This window comes from Falco rusticolus, chromosome 5 (assembly GCF_015220075.1).
Source record: "Falco rusticolus isolate bFalRus1 chromosome 5, bFalRus1.pri, whole genome shotgun sequence".
Taxonomy (NCBI): domain Eukaryota; kingdom Metazoa; phylum Chordata; class Aves; order Falconiformes; family Falconidae; genus Falco; species Falco rusticolus.
This window is the reverse complement of record NC_051191.1, coordinates 86,714,192-86,732,539: the sequence shown is the minus strand read 5'-3', so window position 1 is coordinate 86,732,539 and position 18,348 is coordinate 86,714,192. Positions and strand designations below refer to the sequence as shown.

General features: G+C 47.3%; 1 protein-coding gene across 6 annotated transcripts in view; it reads left to right on the top strand.

Annotated features, from left to right (window-relative positions):
* Positions 1–18,348, top strand: part of LOC119149024 (limbic system associated membrane protein) — a 1,019,865-nt gene that overhangs the window by 970,538 nt on the left and 30,979 nt on the right. For all 6 annotated transcript variants that reach the window (XM_037389846.1, XM_037389847.1, XM_037389844.1 and 3 more), the window contains 3 exons: positions 12,344–12,478; positions 16,401–16,521; positions 17,900–18,048. In XM_037389846.1, coding sequence (XP_037245743.1) covers positions 12,344–12,478; positions 16,401–16,521; positions 17,900–18,048 — 405 coding nt within the window. The remainder of the gene's footprint in view (positions 1–12,343; positions 12,479–16,400; positions 16,522–17,899; positions 18,049–18,348) is intronic.

Here is an 18,348-nt window from a genome sequence, read left to right as displayed (position 1 = left end):
AGCAAGAAAGGAGTGGTTGGGGCGGGAGGATGTGCCCAGTCCCCTTTGGCTGTCTTTTCATAACATCATATACCTGACAACCTTGTCCAAAAGGAGAGTGAGAGCAGTTGAGATGTGGTGCTGCCCAGCAGCGCAGCTGTGTAACGCAGGGAGCAGCTTCTATGCAGCTAAGACCAGAGCCCTACAACAAGGTGTTCGCAGCACGATGAGGACAAGTTGGGAAAAGAAAAGGAAGGTCTGGAGTTTCAAACAGCAGCCTCCCTCCACTTCTGCTGCTTTCCAGGAGTGTTTGAAACCAGCCATTACAAGTTTTCAGCCATTAATGAGATCTCTTCTCTTGTCCCGCCCGCCAAAAGGTGTTCTGTCACGGGTGTCCGTGAGGCTGCATGGATGCCAGCAGCATGCAACGCTTGGGACAGTGGAGGCAAATGGCACTCAGAGCTGCAGTCCTCTGAAAAAGAGAGGCAACAGAGGAGCGCCCACTCCCACGTCACGTGCAGCTCTACATGCAACACCGCAGGCACACCCCTGCACGCATCCTCTCACCCTCACTCCCTGCCTGCCATCCTTCCCCCATGCACACCCTCACGTTAATGCTTTGTCACACTTCCAGTCCCACACCCGTGTTTCCACGTGTATTTTTTGCACCACCCATGCACATGCACTACACGCGTGTAGTTCCTGTGTACTCTTTCAGCCACCTGCATTTCTTCTGGTATCCTCACGAGCTTTCGCACTGCTCTTCTTAAGATGCTTGGCAGCTCTCGCCCGCGTGCCCAGCTGGTACTCGCCCATGCTCGCCATGCTCTCACGAACACCCAGCCCTGTAACCCAGCTGTTATTAGTTTGGTTCAGTCATGTGTGTCCTGTCAGACACACATCTGCAGTCAAGTGGCCCAGAACAAGACTGGCATCTATCGGGGTTAAAAATTAATATGCTGGGAACATCCCTCTTCTCTAAACTCACACCCTGATAACATAGCCCCCAAGGGGAAGAGTTTGCAGTGTAAAGATAACTGGTTTGTGGTTTTCACTGAAGGAGCTTGAGGGAGGAAAGTCCAGCCCAACACCTAGCCCTTCAAATGAAGTGACTTGTCAAGTATGCAACAGTGGCAGAGATCTGAGAAGCAGTAAATTTAGCAGCACTCACTTCCACTGACAGCCTGTCATGTGCTTGAAACATAAATAGTGGTGGAGACAAATCACTGCTGTTTTCCTATTAAGCTTTGGCCCACTGGCCTCCTGGCTTGCCAGCAGCATTTCTACCTGGTCTGCTGGCATGTCTCATCTCAGGGATGGATGTGCCTCCCCGCTGCAGGCTTTGGGAGAGTCGGGATGGGAATTACCATGCTGTTATTTCCTCAGGTGTCCTTGGTGTCTGGGTACTTGCTCCTCAGCTGATGGATTTCTTGCTCAGGCCACGCGTTGCCGGCACCTCCTCCCTCCACCCAAGGTTGAGGAAACACAGACGCACTCCCTGGAGGGCTCGTGGCTTTCATCCCTGCCCCTAGTTTCTTCCACATAGCCTGGCAAGGTCGTGCTGATGGAGTAAATGAGGCACTGATTTGAATAAGGGAGTAGAGGTGAAGCTTTCCAGTGCACCTGAGTGACTCGGAAGCACAAATGACATTGAAAGCCACTGGGTCTTGTCCCATTAAAGCATTTAGTGGCTTTTGGAAACCCTGCTTTCAAGCACTAATTATTATATAACCATTTAATAAAACATGCCATCAGAAGCTCACATTAATCTTTGCAGAGATAAGAGACATCACTTAGTGCTCTAAATTAAGGAAGCAGGAAAAGGGACTGAGCACATTTCCCCTTCTTCCCCCTCTTTACCAGTTTTGATTCCTCTTCCCCTCACTCCTCAAGGAAGATGAAATCATGCTGGTGATTACGGTGGTCCGCTTTGTGTTGGTTTAATTAGAACAACTGCTGTTTCAGTTACAGTAAAACTCTCACTGGCGTGCAGTTGCAAAGGCACTCTGATGGGACCCCTGCCTCTTCAGGAGCTTTGCGGAAAGGAGCCAGTGAGCCCTCAGCGTAAAATGGATGGTTTCCCAGCTTTCTTGAGTCTTTGGGCTGCCTCTGGCTCCTGTAGGGGCTAGGGGCTCCTGTCAGAGCAAAACATCTCTCTCCCCAGAGGAGACAAATGTATCTGGGCGGTTGGGAGGGGAGAACGAAGTGCATTCCTGTCCTTGGCAGTGACAGGTGGATACAGAGAGGTGAAGCCCAGTGAGGCACTTTTTATTGGTATGATTGGCCATGGTGTTCTCACGCCAGCAGTGTTACAGTTGGAAGTCTTCTGTAAGCATCACTACAAGAAAGAATACTAGGGAGCTGGGATAAAGGCAATGAAATATCTTTTTGGTTTGCCCTCCGGGCCCTTCCTTACCCCTAACTTAGGGTGTAAGCTGAAAGAAGTCAGAAAGGAGTTGGTTTGGAAACTCTTTCTTCTACTTGTTTTCTGCCTTCTCCTTTTCTCATGACCCTCGCCTTTTTCCCGTATCCCTGGTGGAGCACCTCTGCCTCACAGCCATGATTTGAATAGTTAGTGCTGGTGGCCAACAAACTGCACTTTCTGTGGTAGGAGTTGCACCAGGGAGCTGAAAGAGCTCAAAGTCTGGGTCTGTATTTCCTCTCCGCTTGCCTCCCCTGTAGGGCTGTACAAGCTGCGATGTTAGTCACAGAGCAAATGCCTTCCTCCTCCTTTGCAGTCAGTTCCTTGAGAGGTTGACAGAGAGAGACTCCTGATTCTTTGGAAAGCAAGGGAGTGGCTAACAGCATAGGAATTAAATATCCTGGACTGAAGCAATCATTTATCTGGACCACTGTTGCTATGAATCAACTGCAGATGATAATATCACAGGAGCCAGCCCAATTGATCAGAAGTCCCTGCAGCATGTGAGCCCAGACAATATCTTCCCAACACACCCCACCCTGCCTCAAAACCTCTGTGATCCTTGCTTTGATACCTGGCAGTGCTTCATGCCTGCTCAATCCTAAAACCAGCCATTTAGCCTCATCTCCTGATCCCTTGTTGTGCTCCCTGGAGAACAGCCCCTTTGCTCCTTCTACCAGGAGCAGATATACGGGAGATGGTGTCAGGCAGTCACTGTGCTGGATCTAATTGAGAAACATTGCAGCAAGGAGAGTGGTCAACAGAAAAGCAAACAAAACGATTTTTCAGGGAGCTAATCCACCTATACAAATATTGGCGCCAGGCATCACAACACACTGACATGTTTTTGAAAGGGTAAATCTTGCTGAGGGGTGGCTTAGCTCTTTGACCTCATTTCCTCAGTTGAAAACTATAGCTCTGTAAAAGATCAGTGGCAAGATCCAGGCTGATACGGAAATCCTGGTGTTTAGGTTTTAGTTGTAAACTCGTTGTTCAGAGTAGCCTCACTGGAAACAGGGATGCGCTACAGGAACTGCCATCTTGCAGAAGCACAGGAGGTTCAGGGGCTGTGTGATCTGGCCGTGAAATGTTTGCCTCCAGCTTGCAGAGAAAGAGCCACAGCAATGTGCAAGCTTCTAAAGTAACGGGTTTTCCCATTTCAGGTAAATCAGCGCCAATTCGTAATTTCTCAAGCCTTCTTCCAAGTTTGAAACGTAAAAGGATGGAATTATATGGGCTAAGTTGGGAATTGTAAAATTTTTGGTAATTTTTAAGTTGGATTGAAGTTCTGGGTTCATTCTTACCCCCTCATCCCAAGAAGTACGAGCAGACATAAGACAGAAGGGAACAAACCCATTATATTTAAAAACAGGGAAACCTTTTCATGGATGCCTACAAAAGCGAGCCACTGAGTCTGGCACAATAGTATATTGAGCACGTCTTGCTCTACGGGAGACACAACACTCTTGTAAGGAACATAACAAGGATTTATAAAGATGTCACCAAGCACAGACCAACCCTATAGTTCCTAGATTGACAGACCGGCACAGTTTGTACCACTGAGTGTCATCACATGAGGTTTCCCTCAGGTCTGGGACTGACCTAAGGATTTGTGGAATTAAACTAGAGACTACATTGCAGTCCGTCCCTGCTCTTCACTGGCAGGACAGAAACAAATTCAGGCTGGCTTCTTGCGGACCTTGCCCCAAATGGGACTTGCTGCTGGTGATCTTTTCTTTGGTCTTGGGTCTCTGAGGAAGAACTTGTCTCCAGACTGTACAACGATGACAGCCTAAGTGCTTTGTCCAGAATGGGAGAACTTGCAGCGAAAGGAGTACGTGAGGCCAAATGAAAGGAAACCAGCTGACAGAGTCAACGAAGGCTGTAACGGCTGACTGCTTGCTGTTGTATTTTAATTGCCTTTCATAGGTTTCCATGATGTGCAAGAAAACCCAGTCCCCTGCATCAGATCTCGGCTTGCATTACCTTCCTGTGCTTAACACAGGTGAGGAAACAAACACCGATTTATTTCCCCCCCCTCCACTGTTACTCTTGCCAGGGGCAACCACTTTTCGTAAGTGGTGGAGGAAGAGGGCGCAGCTCCCAGCAGAGCTGACCACACTGCTGGGAGTGAGAGGTTGGTGTGCTGCCATCCATGTGTGCACATCAAATAACCCCCGTGCCTCGGCTGCCATTCTTTGTCAGAGCTCCTGTTTTCAACCTCTGTTTTATTAGCTGCTTCAGCATGGTCCCCCTCAGCCCTGGGGACTTGCCAGCTCCTGTCTTCGTAAGACACTCAAAGAGCTGGTGCCATCTCAGTGGTTCATCTAGCTGATGCCACCCTTCTAACTCACGTTGCTGCAAAGTAACCTCCAAAAGGCAGCAGGCAGAAATTCAGGGATGCAGAAACAGTGCAACTATTGGTTCATTCATGTTTATATGTCATTTTCTTGGCAGTAGAATTAAGCCTTGATATTTGGTAGCATAGTCATGACAACTCACATTGCAGCATGCAACATTTAGGGAGTATAATATTGTAGCTGTGACATTAGATGACTTAATTTAGCTCATGGTTCGTAATTGACTTTACACATTGGCATCACAGCCAAATTTTGTGCAAGAGCAAATTCATCTATCAAAAAAAAATGCTGTTTGTATTCATTAAAAAATTGTTAGCAAATTTGGGCTAAGTTCAGCAAGTAATTTTGAAAAAAAAAAGTTTAAAAATGTCATTTTCTTCAACATTAGATCATTTTTTTTTTAAATTGTATCTCAAGTTCAGACAGAACATTAATTCCTTCTTCTGGTTCAGGAAAGAGCAGAAGCAAACCACTGGTGAAAGAGAAGGCTTTGACCTGAAGCAGGGTTGTATTTTGTTTCAGGGGGTGGTTCCCTTTCTTTCTTGTGTTCACGTGTGGATTTTCAATGGAAAATCTAATCAGTTGCTGAGATGCAGTAGTATATTGCACACCTGCTCCATGCCCACACTCAGGGTTGTGTGTGAGAGAGTGTGATGACCTTTAGTGGTCATTTATGAATATGAGTGAAGAGGGGGTGGAAATTCAGAGATGCAGCAGACCCGCTGTGGCTGCTTCAAGCAGACAGCCCCCCCCAACACGCACCCATGGCTGGGATGCAAGCTGCGTCTGAGCTGTCAGCTCTTGGCTTCCAGCTCCTGGGCAGAGACATCAGCGACAGCAAGTCGTCCCAAGTGGTCTCTCCCGCTGGGTTTGGTCAGCACTGCCCCTCTAGAGAGAGCACAGAGCCAGCCTTCAGTCTGGGGAGGCTGCTTTCAACCTGGAAAGTTTTATTTGCATGCTAGACGTGTGGGGTTTGGGGAGAAAGTCCCCACAAAAGTCACAGGCTTTCTTAACCCCAGCTGTGCCAGCAGGCGCTCGTGCTGCCCCAGCCGGGGAGCTCCTCGGGCACAGTCCTTGGCTGGGGGGGCACGGCAGCCAGTTTTGCACGTAAGGAGAAAATGCGATTGCTGATGAGCAAGGTCCCGTGAATGCCAGGGGAACCCATGCCAGGGTGTTTCCTTCTGATCTGACTCATTCTCATTCATGAAGCCAGAGCCAGGCCAGAGCCCTCCCTGGCACTGCACTAGTTTTTTGGTTTATGTGTAATAGCTACAGACCTAAGGGCATGGGAGGCATGAGGCCAGCTTAAACAATAAATACCCTGCTGTGCCTTGCTGCTTAAACAGAGTAATTACTGCCTTACTACATGTGACCCCTCTGTTCCTGTCCCTCTGGCAGTTGTTATTTCATGGCTCCCTTTACACAAGGGACGTCTGCGCCTCTCTCCGTGCCGTACATCTCTCTGTTTGCCACCGTCTCGCCTCCTGTCTTTCTCACTCGCTCTGTCTCAGTGTGTTTCTCTTTGTCAGTAGCTGACTACCATTTTCTCTTTTCTCTTGCCACTGTGAAGAATGTCACTGCATTTCTCTCTCCCAGCCACTGTCCCTCTCTTCATTCATTCGTTCCCCCTCTTATTTTTCTCCATCTATTTTTCTCTTGCTCTAAAGAGAAAAATGCTTCCCCGTGTTCACCACTTCCCATGCCACGCTAGTTTTTTCTGCCTTCCCTCCACACTGTAGCATTGTAGCACTAGCTATCCCTTTGCTCATCCACCATCTGCTGCTCTCCACTGATCTCTTTGCTAAAAACAAGCCTCTTCAACGAAGGGACAAAAAAAATTGCAAAGCTCATTGGAATCTGTGATGGCTGAGGAGACAGAGACTGATAAATGAAAACTTCAAAGTTTTGAATTTAAAAAAATAATATCCCAGCTGTAGGTAAAACAAAAAAAATTATGTCAAAGGCTCCCTTAGCTATTCTTGTCTTTCAGAAGCCTGTTCCTAGGGAATGTAAGGTGCAGAGGGAAGGAGGGAAGTTAGGTGAGCAAAACTTTAAACAATAAATGGAGAGTGCAGAGAGAACAAAACCTGCAGTTCGGCACTGGAAGTTGCTACACACAAAACTTCAAATGGTATTTATTGATTTGCAATCTTTTTTATCTTCTTGCATCTTGTTTTAGGCAGAAGAGGGCCCAACAAAGATGCATAACCCCTTCTGCTCACAACTACAAAGAGGCTTGGAAGGAAAACAAACACAGAAGCAGGGTATCTGATCTCTTTCTCCACATACCAAATGCAAACAGATACTTTCAGTGGGTCTGAACTTCAGTTTAGTTTAAGACCACAAAAGTATTAAAAAAAAAAAAAAAGAGAGAGAGAGAGAGAAAAAAAAAAATATAGTAATTTCTGCACAAGAAGGAGCCCAGTGTTGGATGGACAGACAGGAGAGGACAGAGCAAAATGTGGCTGCAACCTCTGCAAACTAGCTTACCCTTTGGAGATGTAAGGAGCTAGGGCATGAAGGGAAAGGCCTCTTTGGCAGAGCACATGGCTGAAGGCATTGCTGGTCCCTTGACTACCCGAAATGGCTGTCTGCACGCAGTGCAAGAGGGTTTTCATCTGGGTGTGTGTCATTTCTAGAAAGGAAGAGTTTATTTGAGGAATGAGTGATGGTGCGTGGCAGCGTAAGGGGCCATTTGGGTGGAGGTGGGGAGGACCCATAAATACATGGGGAGGGTGTAAGCCTGTGTTTCTGCACACAGTGAGATTTTTATATATTAAAAATATAAAATATATAATCATAAAACACAGAATATAATATGCATATTAAGTAGCTCTCTCTCATACATATACGAGAGCATAGGCTGCTGTGCATGCCAACAGGGTGACAATATGCAGACTCCGTGGGGTTGTAGAGGGCTATCTCCAAAGGATGGGGGGCTTCTTGCCAGCAGGCTAGGATTGCCGAGCAGGTTTGCTATTTGAGTTCATTATTTACTTTACTGGGTCCAATTAGGAAGCCAGGGGATAGGAAATGTGGCTGAGGCAAGCAGGCCTTCAAAGCCTTCCCTCTGCACACATCAAAGCCGGCTGCTGCAGATCCCTCTGCAAAAAGGGCTCTGCCAGCTCCGAGCAGCAGCAGCCGCCTGGCTCACTCTGCTCGGAGTCATTCCCTGTTGGTTTGATTGTCAAGCCTCCCAGGCTCGTAGCCTCTATCTCCAGCCTCCAGAGCAGAAAGCTTCTCTTTCTGATTTACTGGGACAGAGTCAAGGAGCTACAGCTTGGCAAGATGGTGTTTAATGGGGCTGCAGCAACAATCCAAGTTAACTATGAACATGTGAAGGGCAAAAAACCTGTAGGGAAGAAGGTTTCCTGGAGTTGTGGGAAGGGACGCTTTTGGATGAGAAGAACTGTGCTGCATGTGGGGTCATTCGCCCTGGGAAGCCTGGAAGGCTCCTCACTGGGAAGGGGTTGTCCTGAACCAGACAAAACAGCCAGGAGACAACTCTTGTCAGTAAGGAAGGTTTGGCGGTAGGGTCAGGATTACGTCCCTGGATAACACACTCAAGGCAAGCATCTTCTTTTAATGGGAATGGAGTGGCTCGCTTGCCAGGAGCTGGCAGTCCCTCTCTTCACCTAATAGAATATGTTCATTGTTTTCAGTACCAAAGAGCATTGTCCAAGCCTTCTCCCTCCCTGCTTTGATAAACTGCATAGTGACAACCATCAGCTCCCTGCCAAAGCTGGCTCCTGCACAGAAGCGTATGTAAGCTCGCTCGGTGTGTAAAGCTCTGTTCCTGTTCCCCCCGTTCCCCTTTTGCCTTAGAGGTTAGAATTAATATGACTCACCTAATCTGGCTGCCAGGGTGAATTAGTGAAAACATCTCTACAGCTCTGTGCAAGATATCACAATCTGACATTTTTCTAACACACCATGATACATCTTCCCTCTCCCTGATCTGTACTAGGACACGTCAATTTTATATAAATGATTTTTGTTGGAAATGGTTAACGTACTTTTAGAGGGGACAGGGCTGCAAGCAAAAGGGCTAGTCTTACAAGTGAGAGTAGCCGAGTTCTGGTAGCAAAATGTTGATGCTCAGGGTTGAAACAGGTCACCAGTGCAGGGACAAGATCAGTGCTACCACTATTTCAGCAAGAGACTGTCATAGAAACTTTCCCTGAAGTGTCATGCTCCTATCTGTGCCCTGGAGCAAGGGAATGAGGAGCTGAATGGGCCTACTGATGTCTTTGGCATGCCCTTTACAACAGAAGCCCTCCCTTTCTCTCATTCCCAGAGAGCTGCACTGGGCAGACCAGCAGCTCATCATGCCTTGGGAAGGGCTCGCGTAGCTGTGAAAGCTCTCCTGCTGGACATGGTACGGGCTTAGGCTCTGAGTGCATGTGTGTGTGCAGGGGAGAAGCTGAAAAACGTCTTCCCATAGGACAGTACATACCCTTTGAGGATACTTTGGAGCTCCACTGATGTGGTTCTCTGACAGACAGATTTAACAACACCCTTAATGAGGGTGCCACTCCATTAGAGCTGGTTAAGTCACCCTCAACCCTCTTTTCATTACGGTGACAGTCTTGTGACAAGGGCAAATTGCAGGAGAAGCAAGTCCCACTTGGAATGAACCCTGTGTATAAACAAGGCAGAATTGCAGAGCAAATGATTTGCAAAGCAGAGGCAAATTACGTTTTAACCTTTTCTTTGTGAGTCTTTCCCTGATGTCTGATTAACTTTCCAGTCAACTGGCTGACCTACCAACTGGGAGTGCTGCTGTGAAAGAAGGGGAGTGTTGGTTGTCAGCTGAAATTGGGGGTGGGATTTTCAAAGAGCATTATTAGCAGGTAGCAGTATGTGATAATATCTGGGAATTAAAAGAGTTCCCAAGCAAAAATGAACGACGCTATGGCAAAAACACAAACAATGTATTGACTGCACAGACGGCAGCACAGTGCAGAAGTTGTGATGCAATTCTTCATCTGTGTTCAGCCATGGCAACACCTCATCTGAAACGCTGCGTTCAGTTTAGGGTATTGCACTTCCAACAAAATGGGAACTTGTCAGTGAGGTCTAAAAGGAAAGAGCAAGAATGATCAAGGGTCTAAAAAAACCTTACCTACAGAGGAAGGTTGAAAGACCCTGGCAATGTTCAGAAAAAAAAAAAAAAAAAAAAGGAAAAAAAAAAGAAGGATGACAAGTGAGGGAGGAACATAAGTGATTTAAAAGTTGATAAAAGGCTATTGCAGAGAAGGAGGGAATGATTTGTTCTTTTTGTCTATAGTGGCTAAGACAAAAATAATAGCTTTAAATTGCAGCGGGGGAGACTCAGGTCAAACTTCAGGGAAAGTGTTCCAGTGGTAAGGACAGCGAAGCATGGGAACAGATCGTCTGGAGCGGCTGCAGGGCCTCTGCTGCTGGGGAGCAGCTGGCTGCCTCCCTGGCATGACCCATGTGTCCTGCCTTGAGGCTGGGCAGTGGGCTAGATGGTGACAAGTCCCTTCCAGTACTATGACTCACCTAACTCTAGTCCTGCAGGGGTTAAGATCCCCTAACATATTTGTGATTTACAGAGATAAGAAGTACCTGTGAAAATCCCACCCTGCTTCCTTCTGCACTGATGCTCCATAGCATCAGCCTTAGAGCATAGCAGAGGACAGAGCGCGTGTCCCAGAGCAGTGGGTGGGCAGCAGGGGCCAGCTTTGCCTCCTTACCGTGTAAAATACACTGCTGCCAGGCAGTAAGGCCCTTCAGCAGGCAGTCAGGGGATGTGGAAACCTGCAGCCAAGCCGTTGTAAGTTTTAGGCTTAGCAATGAGATTCCAGCTCACCTGAACATCTTGTAGGAGCTGGAAAAGGAACTGCTGGCTTAGCCCCACTGAAAGAGAGGGGAAACCTTGTCTTTACATGAGCGTTATACAGGGACACTGCTGTTTTCATGCCGAGTCTCCGTGACAGGGGGCGGTTTTCCCCTAGAATGGTTCTGAAAATTGCCTGGGGAAAAAAAATAAAATAAACCCCACAAAAATAATCGTGAAAGGGACATAGTTCTGAGCTGATCTTGAAGTTGCTGAAGTCCCTACCTTTGATGCAGAAGGGAAATGCATGCAGCTGGCATCGCCAGCGTGCGTGGCCAGCCTGACCTGGGCGACGCGCTGCAGCAGGCTGTGCCCTGCGGTGGGATTCACGGCAGGCAGCTCCACGGGAAACGTAGCGCCAGAGACATGGCTTAGCCACGGCCTTCACGCGGTGCCACAGAGCCAAGGACACCAGCCTCGTCCTCGCAGGCACTATTTGAACTCCATCATTTAATGGAGTTCAGCTCCAAGCATTTAATGCAAAATGGGCAGGGTTTCAGAAGTGCTCGGCACCTGTCGAGCAGAAAACGTCTTCTGGGCAGAGAGTTGCCTTGGAAAACCTGACAGCTCTCTGAGGAGCCTGAATGGGAGCCATTGCGAGCTGACCTTTTTTTTTTTTTTTTTTTTTTTTTAAATCTGGCTTTTACCCTTTGACAGCTGGGGGACACTTTCTACATATACAGACACGCAACTGGGGCTTGTGGCTTTGCCTGCTGCAGAGCAGTGCTTGCAGCCCTCTCGGAGAAGCAAAGCATCTCCCTTTAAACTGCTGCCAGCGTGGTTCAAATTCTTCCCAGGAGCATCCATACTTTGCTTTCTGAAGGAATAGGGTAGATATACCGGTCCTAGTATTTCATGCCTCCCTGGCACCTTTCATCCAACAATTCTAATGTGTTTTACATGGGTTAACCTCACCGCCCTTGTCTGACCAGGAGGTGATGGGAGAGGGGGGGCTATTAGCCACAGTTCATAGAGGGGGAGCAAGGGAATGACTCACCCAAGGTCACACAGTGAATTAAAAGCAAGGCCACAGACCTCCCCTGATTCCTGCCCCCGGCTGTAACCCCAGCGCTCAAGTCACTGCTTTCACGACTGCTAGCGAGGCAGCGCAGTTTAAATATGTCATTTGGTATGTACAGTAGATCAGGGATTTGTGATGATTATTGGTCTCCACAGATCAAATTACACTTTGTTTCTCTCAGTTTGGCCATGTTAACAGTAGCTCTGTCTGATTGATGACACTTTGACACTTCACGGTGGTGGTTGCTCTCAGAGACAGAAAGACATTTTTCACAGTTTGGCAGTAGAGAAAAGGGTGCTGACAATACACCACCACATCTGAGGACCCAGCTAGCCCTGAACCAGCCCGTCAGGCACAGGCTGACTAACCTTCCCTGGTACTCAGCCATCACACCCATGAACTTACTCTGGTCTCAGGTGGTGGAGATTTTGCTGCTTGGCCTGGACAGCCTTTAAGATGCAATGCTTTGGTACCACTTGTATGCTTCCTTCCAAATTCTCAGAACCCAGGTTTTCCACAACTAAATTAAATGCTAGTATCTTGCCGATATGGCTTCTGAAATAACTTCAAAATCACTCATGACTGTTGTTTATTTGCAGAATCCCTGTTGTGATTGTTCCTCCATAGCAATTAAGCAGAACGCTTCCCATAACTGAATGCCTAACAGAGCTACCATCTGTATATTTCTATCCTACCAGGCAGAGAGTTTGAAGGCGAGGAAGAGTATCTGGAGATCCTAGGGATCACGCGAGAGCAATCGGGCAAGTATGAATGCAAAGCTGCCAACGAAGTTGCTTCAGCAGACGTCAAGCAAGTCCGGGTCACTGTGAACTGTGAGTACATCGCAACTGGAGCAGGTCAATGGGGAGAGCTTTGCCCACAGGCAGGGGTGACTTTAGGATAAATAGAGAAACTTTTCTGGCTTTATACTGTATGATCTTAAATGGAGGGAGGGGAGGACTGGGGAAACTTATCTGAAATCAGACACTTATCACAGGGTATAGTTTGTCCCTTAAACCTGGTAATATATAAGGAAAAAAAAAAAGAAAAAAGAGTGTGAGAGAAAAAAAGAGAGGAGCTGTGAGTTGCCCCTGTCTCTCCCCTCAGAAACACTGGCGATGCCTTGTTTTCACTCATTGATATTCAGGAGAACAGTAGCGTGAAAAGAAGCTTCAGCAAGGCAGCAAGGAGCGATAAGGACGGTTCAGCCGGTTCAGAGCAAACACACGCCTGCCCGCACCCAGCCGTCTCAGCAGTGCCTACATGGGTATCACAGCCCAGGGGCCTGGGGGGGCGTGCAGTAGAGGCACGTGTTAATGAGAAGGTGCAAAAACTTTACTTTTATGCTGGTTTCAGGTCATTAGCATGAAGCCATCTCTAAGAGACCCTCCGTGCATCAATGCAATACACAAAGGGGCTTGACCAAAGGATACGGCAATCCACCTTAAAACACCGACAGGCACAGCTACCTGTGGCTTACATCCACACTTGTATGAGTGGGGCGTGGATCACATCACCCATACGTGCTTAGACAGATGTCCACTTCACTCTGCCAGCATGCTTCTCTCACAGTGACACAAGATATTTCAGACTGCCATTACTCTTATAGTTCAACATGTGTATATGTCCATCTCCGTATTTGTATGGCTCATATTTGGCACTAGAGTGATTTAAAGTGAATATCCCCATCTACCTGGCCTGTTTCCTTGCTTTGAAGGCTAATACCTCTGCAGCAGGGATGGATGAATGGGAGATATATCTTCTCCTGACCTTCTTCAGTTTTCATACCAGAATATTAACCCAAACTGAAACTGGAGATGGTTACAGACGTGTTTCAGGGTGCATATGCATGGCCTTGATTCATGGGTAGCACTCTTGGGGAGTGGGTTAGGGCAGGCAGCTGACGGCAGCAAGTGTTTCAGCCCATCCCAGTCTTAATTTGCTACCACAGGTGATTTTAGCACATTTTAATACCATTCTTGCTCTTTGTCTCTTTCTTTCCCTTTGGGCCATCACATCAGATCAACTTGTCTGTCCTGTTTAGAAGTCAAGGTTATAGGCTCCCTGCAGCATCTTCAGAATCCACAGAGTTTTTTTATAGTTCCCTTAGAAACTGGGTGGCAGTGGTTTAGTACCAGCTGCTTCATGGGCCAAATTTGGCATTAATGTGAAACTGTAGTAGCAGATTTTCTGCACTAAAACTGTTGAGGTTTTTTTCCTGTCAAAAACAGCTGAGTTTATAAACCCAAGACATTCCATGAGAACCAATTAATATTTTCAAATATTTCTGTGAAACATAATTTCAACGATGCTTTTATCATGGTTGAAACAGATTGTTTATATAAAGTCAGAATGTTTGATTTCTACTTACTTTCAAGTCTAGTAACTGTTATTTTTATTATAGTAAGATCTTAAATATTTTTACTGTTGGAATATATGAAAATATAAATTGGTGGATTATTTTAATATTATTATGTGGCCTAATTTGTAATGTAAGCAACTTATAAATTCCTTCAGGACAGATCTTTGCTTTTGAAACAAAGGGAAAAAAATCTAATGGGTCATGAGGGCCAAGCACAAGAAAAAAAGTCAGTCCTGTTTGGGGATTGAAAGCTAGACATTTGCATACAGCTTTTCTTATCTTGCTTCCTTAAACTATACCACGAGCAGCTGAAGTGTGAAAACTACAGTAAATTTGAAAAATGGGACCTGCCCGACCTCTGGAGCTTCCTGGCCATCTCTTATCGTCTGCTGATGCTGTGGAGCTCGTAGCTTGTCAGCGCAAACTGCAGGAGAGAGCATCCTCGCTTTGCTTTGGTCTCACACTACCACCGTGAGGCTTCCTGAGTAACGGCCCTTGCTCATCACAGGCAGGGAAACTGAGGCCTGGGGAAAACAGCTCAAGGGGAACCACTCCTGGCTTCCTCAACAGCAAGCAGCTGCTTTCTGAGTACGATAAGGCTGGTTTCTTCAGAGCCACCATCTGCCGCTTCTCCTGGGAGAGCACTGCAGCGAGCATCCCGCCTCTCGCTGAGCGGGCAGCCTCGGGGCCAGCAGTGCCTTAACAAAAGCGGTGGCCACTGGGGTACGGCCAGTCCACCGGTCTGGGCACTGTCCTTTGAAAAGCCGAGGAGGGTGGCCAAGGCAGGGACTGCTGAGAGCGAGGGGCTGGGTGCTCTGGCTCCCGCCCAGGGAGCTCACGCCTGCCGGGGTAATTTTCTAGGCCCGCAGAGAGGTACTGGTTCATTTTGTGACTCACCTCTTGAGCTGGATTCAGTGAAATGGAAAAGGTTTGTCTTGCCGCAGACGGCAGGAAGATAGACTGCTCGAACCAAAAAATCGAAGAAGGTTGCTTAAAAAAATCACCTTCGCTATCCTTTTATTACCCCTCCTCCTCTCCAAATTAAAATATTTACGTGAACCCACAGCCTTTGAATGTGGGATCCTATTTATGTACACTTATTAATATTTATGATGTTAGAGGGCACACTGCAATATCCCTAAAGCCCTGCATAAAATCCCGATTAAGGTCAGGAAAGGGATCACATTGAGATGGCTAATGTGTTCACAAACAAACTTCTTTCTGTATATTTTCCAGACAGAATTATTTTTTTCTTTGACTGACACAATCAATTTTGATTCTTTTTTTGGCCTTTCAGTGCTGGGATGGATACAGACGGCAGATCTGAACTCTGTACATGCAGAGTATGCTTTATGGTAACTTGAGTTTCAGCGAAGTAGCTGTCTGAGTCGCAGCCCCGTAATCTCAGGGAATGCAAGTATTAGTGATGAGAGACAAAGCTCTTATTCCCTGATCCCTCTCAGCAGCCAGGTGGAAATAATTCTGCCTTTTAACATGTAAAGCTTGTCGCTTAACATTTTGAACATGGGGCTGGGATTGAAGATGCTGGAGCCTACCCCACCTGGCACCCAGCCAGCACTAAGACCTAACTCAGGTGGAGCACACCGATATGTTCCCCAAGGGGTTTTTTGCCCATGGCACAATGCTCAGCCTTCAAAGTAAGCAGAGGTGGGAGCACCATGCTGGGCTGAGGGCAAGCTTCACACAGAGCAAGCCCTCTTGGAAGCTGTGACAAAGCGTGATGTCCAGGAAGGTCTGGGCAGGATTTGTAACCTTAGACAACTAAGGGAAGTGTCTCTACAAGTGGTCTGGCTCTCAAAGTTGCACCCACAGCTCCTGGTAAAGCTCTTCCCTTTTAAGCCATGAATGTATTTCTGTCTCAAACATGTTGTCTCAGTCCTTTCCTTTATTATAGTTTTGACATTAGACACAGAGGTTGTTTGGAAAATAATTTTCATGCTAGTGCTAAATTCCTACTTTATTCCTGTTACTGTTGCTGTCTTCCTTTACCCTTGATAAAGCCTTTCTGTCTTCTTCTTCTCTCTGATGAGCCCATGTGAACTAGAAATCCACGGGTAAATATTCATAAATTACAGAAGTTCATCATTAACCTTAAGTCTCCCTGTGTATGCCTATGCATTTATGACAGAACTTTATTCAGTGTTGCTAAAGAGAAGCACGCGTAAGGAGCAATGCTAACGCAGTGTATTAGGGAGAGTTCAAAGAGCAGCATTCTCCAGAGAAGCAGAGCGGGCAGCGTGTGCCACAGCAAGCAGCAGCCGTGGGGCCCCACTGGCCCAGATGGTTTGCATGAGGAAGCCAGCCCTGACACAGTTTCACTGTTTTGTTCCACCTGGAAGTGTGTGAAGTGACCGTGTGTTTCCTTCCTGCAGACCCTCCCACCATCACAGAGTCCAAGAGCAATGAAGCGGCCACAGGACGACAAGCCTTACTCCGGTGCGAGGCATCAGCAGTGCCCACACCTGATTTCGAGTGGTACAGAGATGATACCAGGTAAGACCTGTAGCTTGCCTCTTCCCTTCTCTCCTGTTTAGCCCTCAATAGAGGATCCTTAAAGAATCACTTATCATGCTCCCCAACTCTTCTCCTCAAACAAATTACTCTTCACAAACCATGTAAGTCATAACGGTCACATCAGACTCAGCAGAGCCAGCATGGTGAGGGCTGGAGAAGGCAATCCCTGTCTGCAGTGGGGATGCTGCAGGAAGTGCAGAGGATGGAGCTCTGCAGAGGAATGGTAGAGGAATGAAGGCGGTTAATTATCATTGATAACATACAGCTGTGGGCTGGCTTCAGGGGCGGTGGGTTGGCTGACGTGGATAATGTGCAGCTGTGGCTGGTTCTTGCTAAGTAGTTAAATAGCTCTGAGGGGGTATGGAAGAGGAGCAGCCAAGGAAGAGAGACCTGGAAAAAGCAGAGGGAGGAGAGTGAGAGCGCATACCCTGGAGGTAGGAGTGACAAGGATGCAGTAGAGGCAAGAAGCAGAGTGGACTGGCCTGAAGAGTATGAAGAAACAGCATGAACAGTAGATGAACCTTTGAAACCTTGTGGGGGATTGGTGGCTGTGCAGGGGTAAGGTACAGGTTCTATTTACTGAAGTTAACCTGGGATGGGATGGTAAAAGCCTTGTTGCAGCTGGCTGGTTTTGATAGTGCTGTGACAGAGCTCTTGCCTTTAAGTCAGTTGTGAGCAAATACAGAATAAAGACATCACTAGGGCTTTCTTCCTGATGGTGTTCATGTGTTAAATAGCCCGTGATAGAGAAGGAAAAAAAAAAAACCCACCAGCCAGTGTTAGTCTCCAAGTAGATAATGCTACTTGGGGTGCCTTCATCTAGGGGAAGGAACTGCTGAAGTGTAAGATTCCTCCATCTGTGTGACCTAAGCCACCCAGATATGCATGTGAGAGACAAGGATAAAAGGGGTCTGTCCCTTATACCTGAGCATTTACCTGGCTCAGGCATGGCTCAGTGTTGGTATGTGCACATACTGGAACACACGAACCGGTGTCTCTCACCAAAAACCTTTCGGTCACCTATGGAGGAGCCCTCAGCTGGCCATGGTGTGTTCATTTCCAGGTGTTAGTTGCTGCTGGGTAAAGGCTTCCTCCCTTTCCTTTGGCTTTTCTTGCTTCTCCACTGCTTTACCAGTGCTATTTCACCCCACTGTGGTCCTTCTCCCTTTCGTTCTGTCCTCCTGCTTTCCATCAATGCCTTTTTTGGTCTCTTTCTCCTCACACCTCCTTCCTGCCTCCCTCCATCCTCACCTGCCAGCTGGCCTGAGTGACTTTGGTTTACTGCCTGCCAGGCAGCAATTTCCTTCCAAGTACACAGCTGCCATTGCACTACACACCTCTTTGCCTGTCTTCCCAGGATAAACAGCGCCAATGGTCTGGAGATAAAGAGCACGGGGAGCCAGTCTCTGCTGATGGTGGCCAACGTCACTGAGGAACACTATGGGAACTACACCTGCGTGGCTGCCAACAAGCTGGGAGTCACAAATGCCAGCCTATACCTTTACAGTAAGTATGGGAGAGGGTGAAGGGAGGTCTAGATTGCTCTCGCAAAGACCAGGCCGTGTCGAAAGCACAGAGTAACCAAAACTCAGGAAAGCATCTGCTTGCCACCCCCACCCCCTCAAACCACCATGAACTGGCTTGCAGTGCCCCGCTTCAGATACCTACATGGTCATATTTGCTGTGAAACACAAACACAGCCAAATTAAAAGGCTTACAGTCAAGCCCTTTCATTGACTTTCTTTGCTGAAGTCAGATTTTGTTAAAATAATAAAAAAATGTTTGTTTTAAAGCTGAAACAAAAAA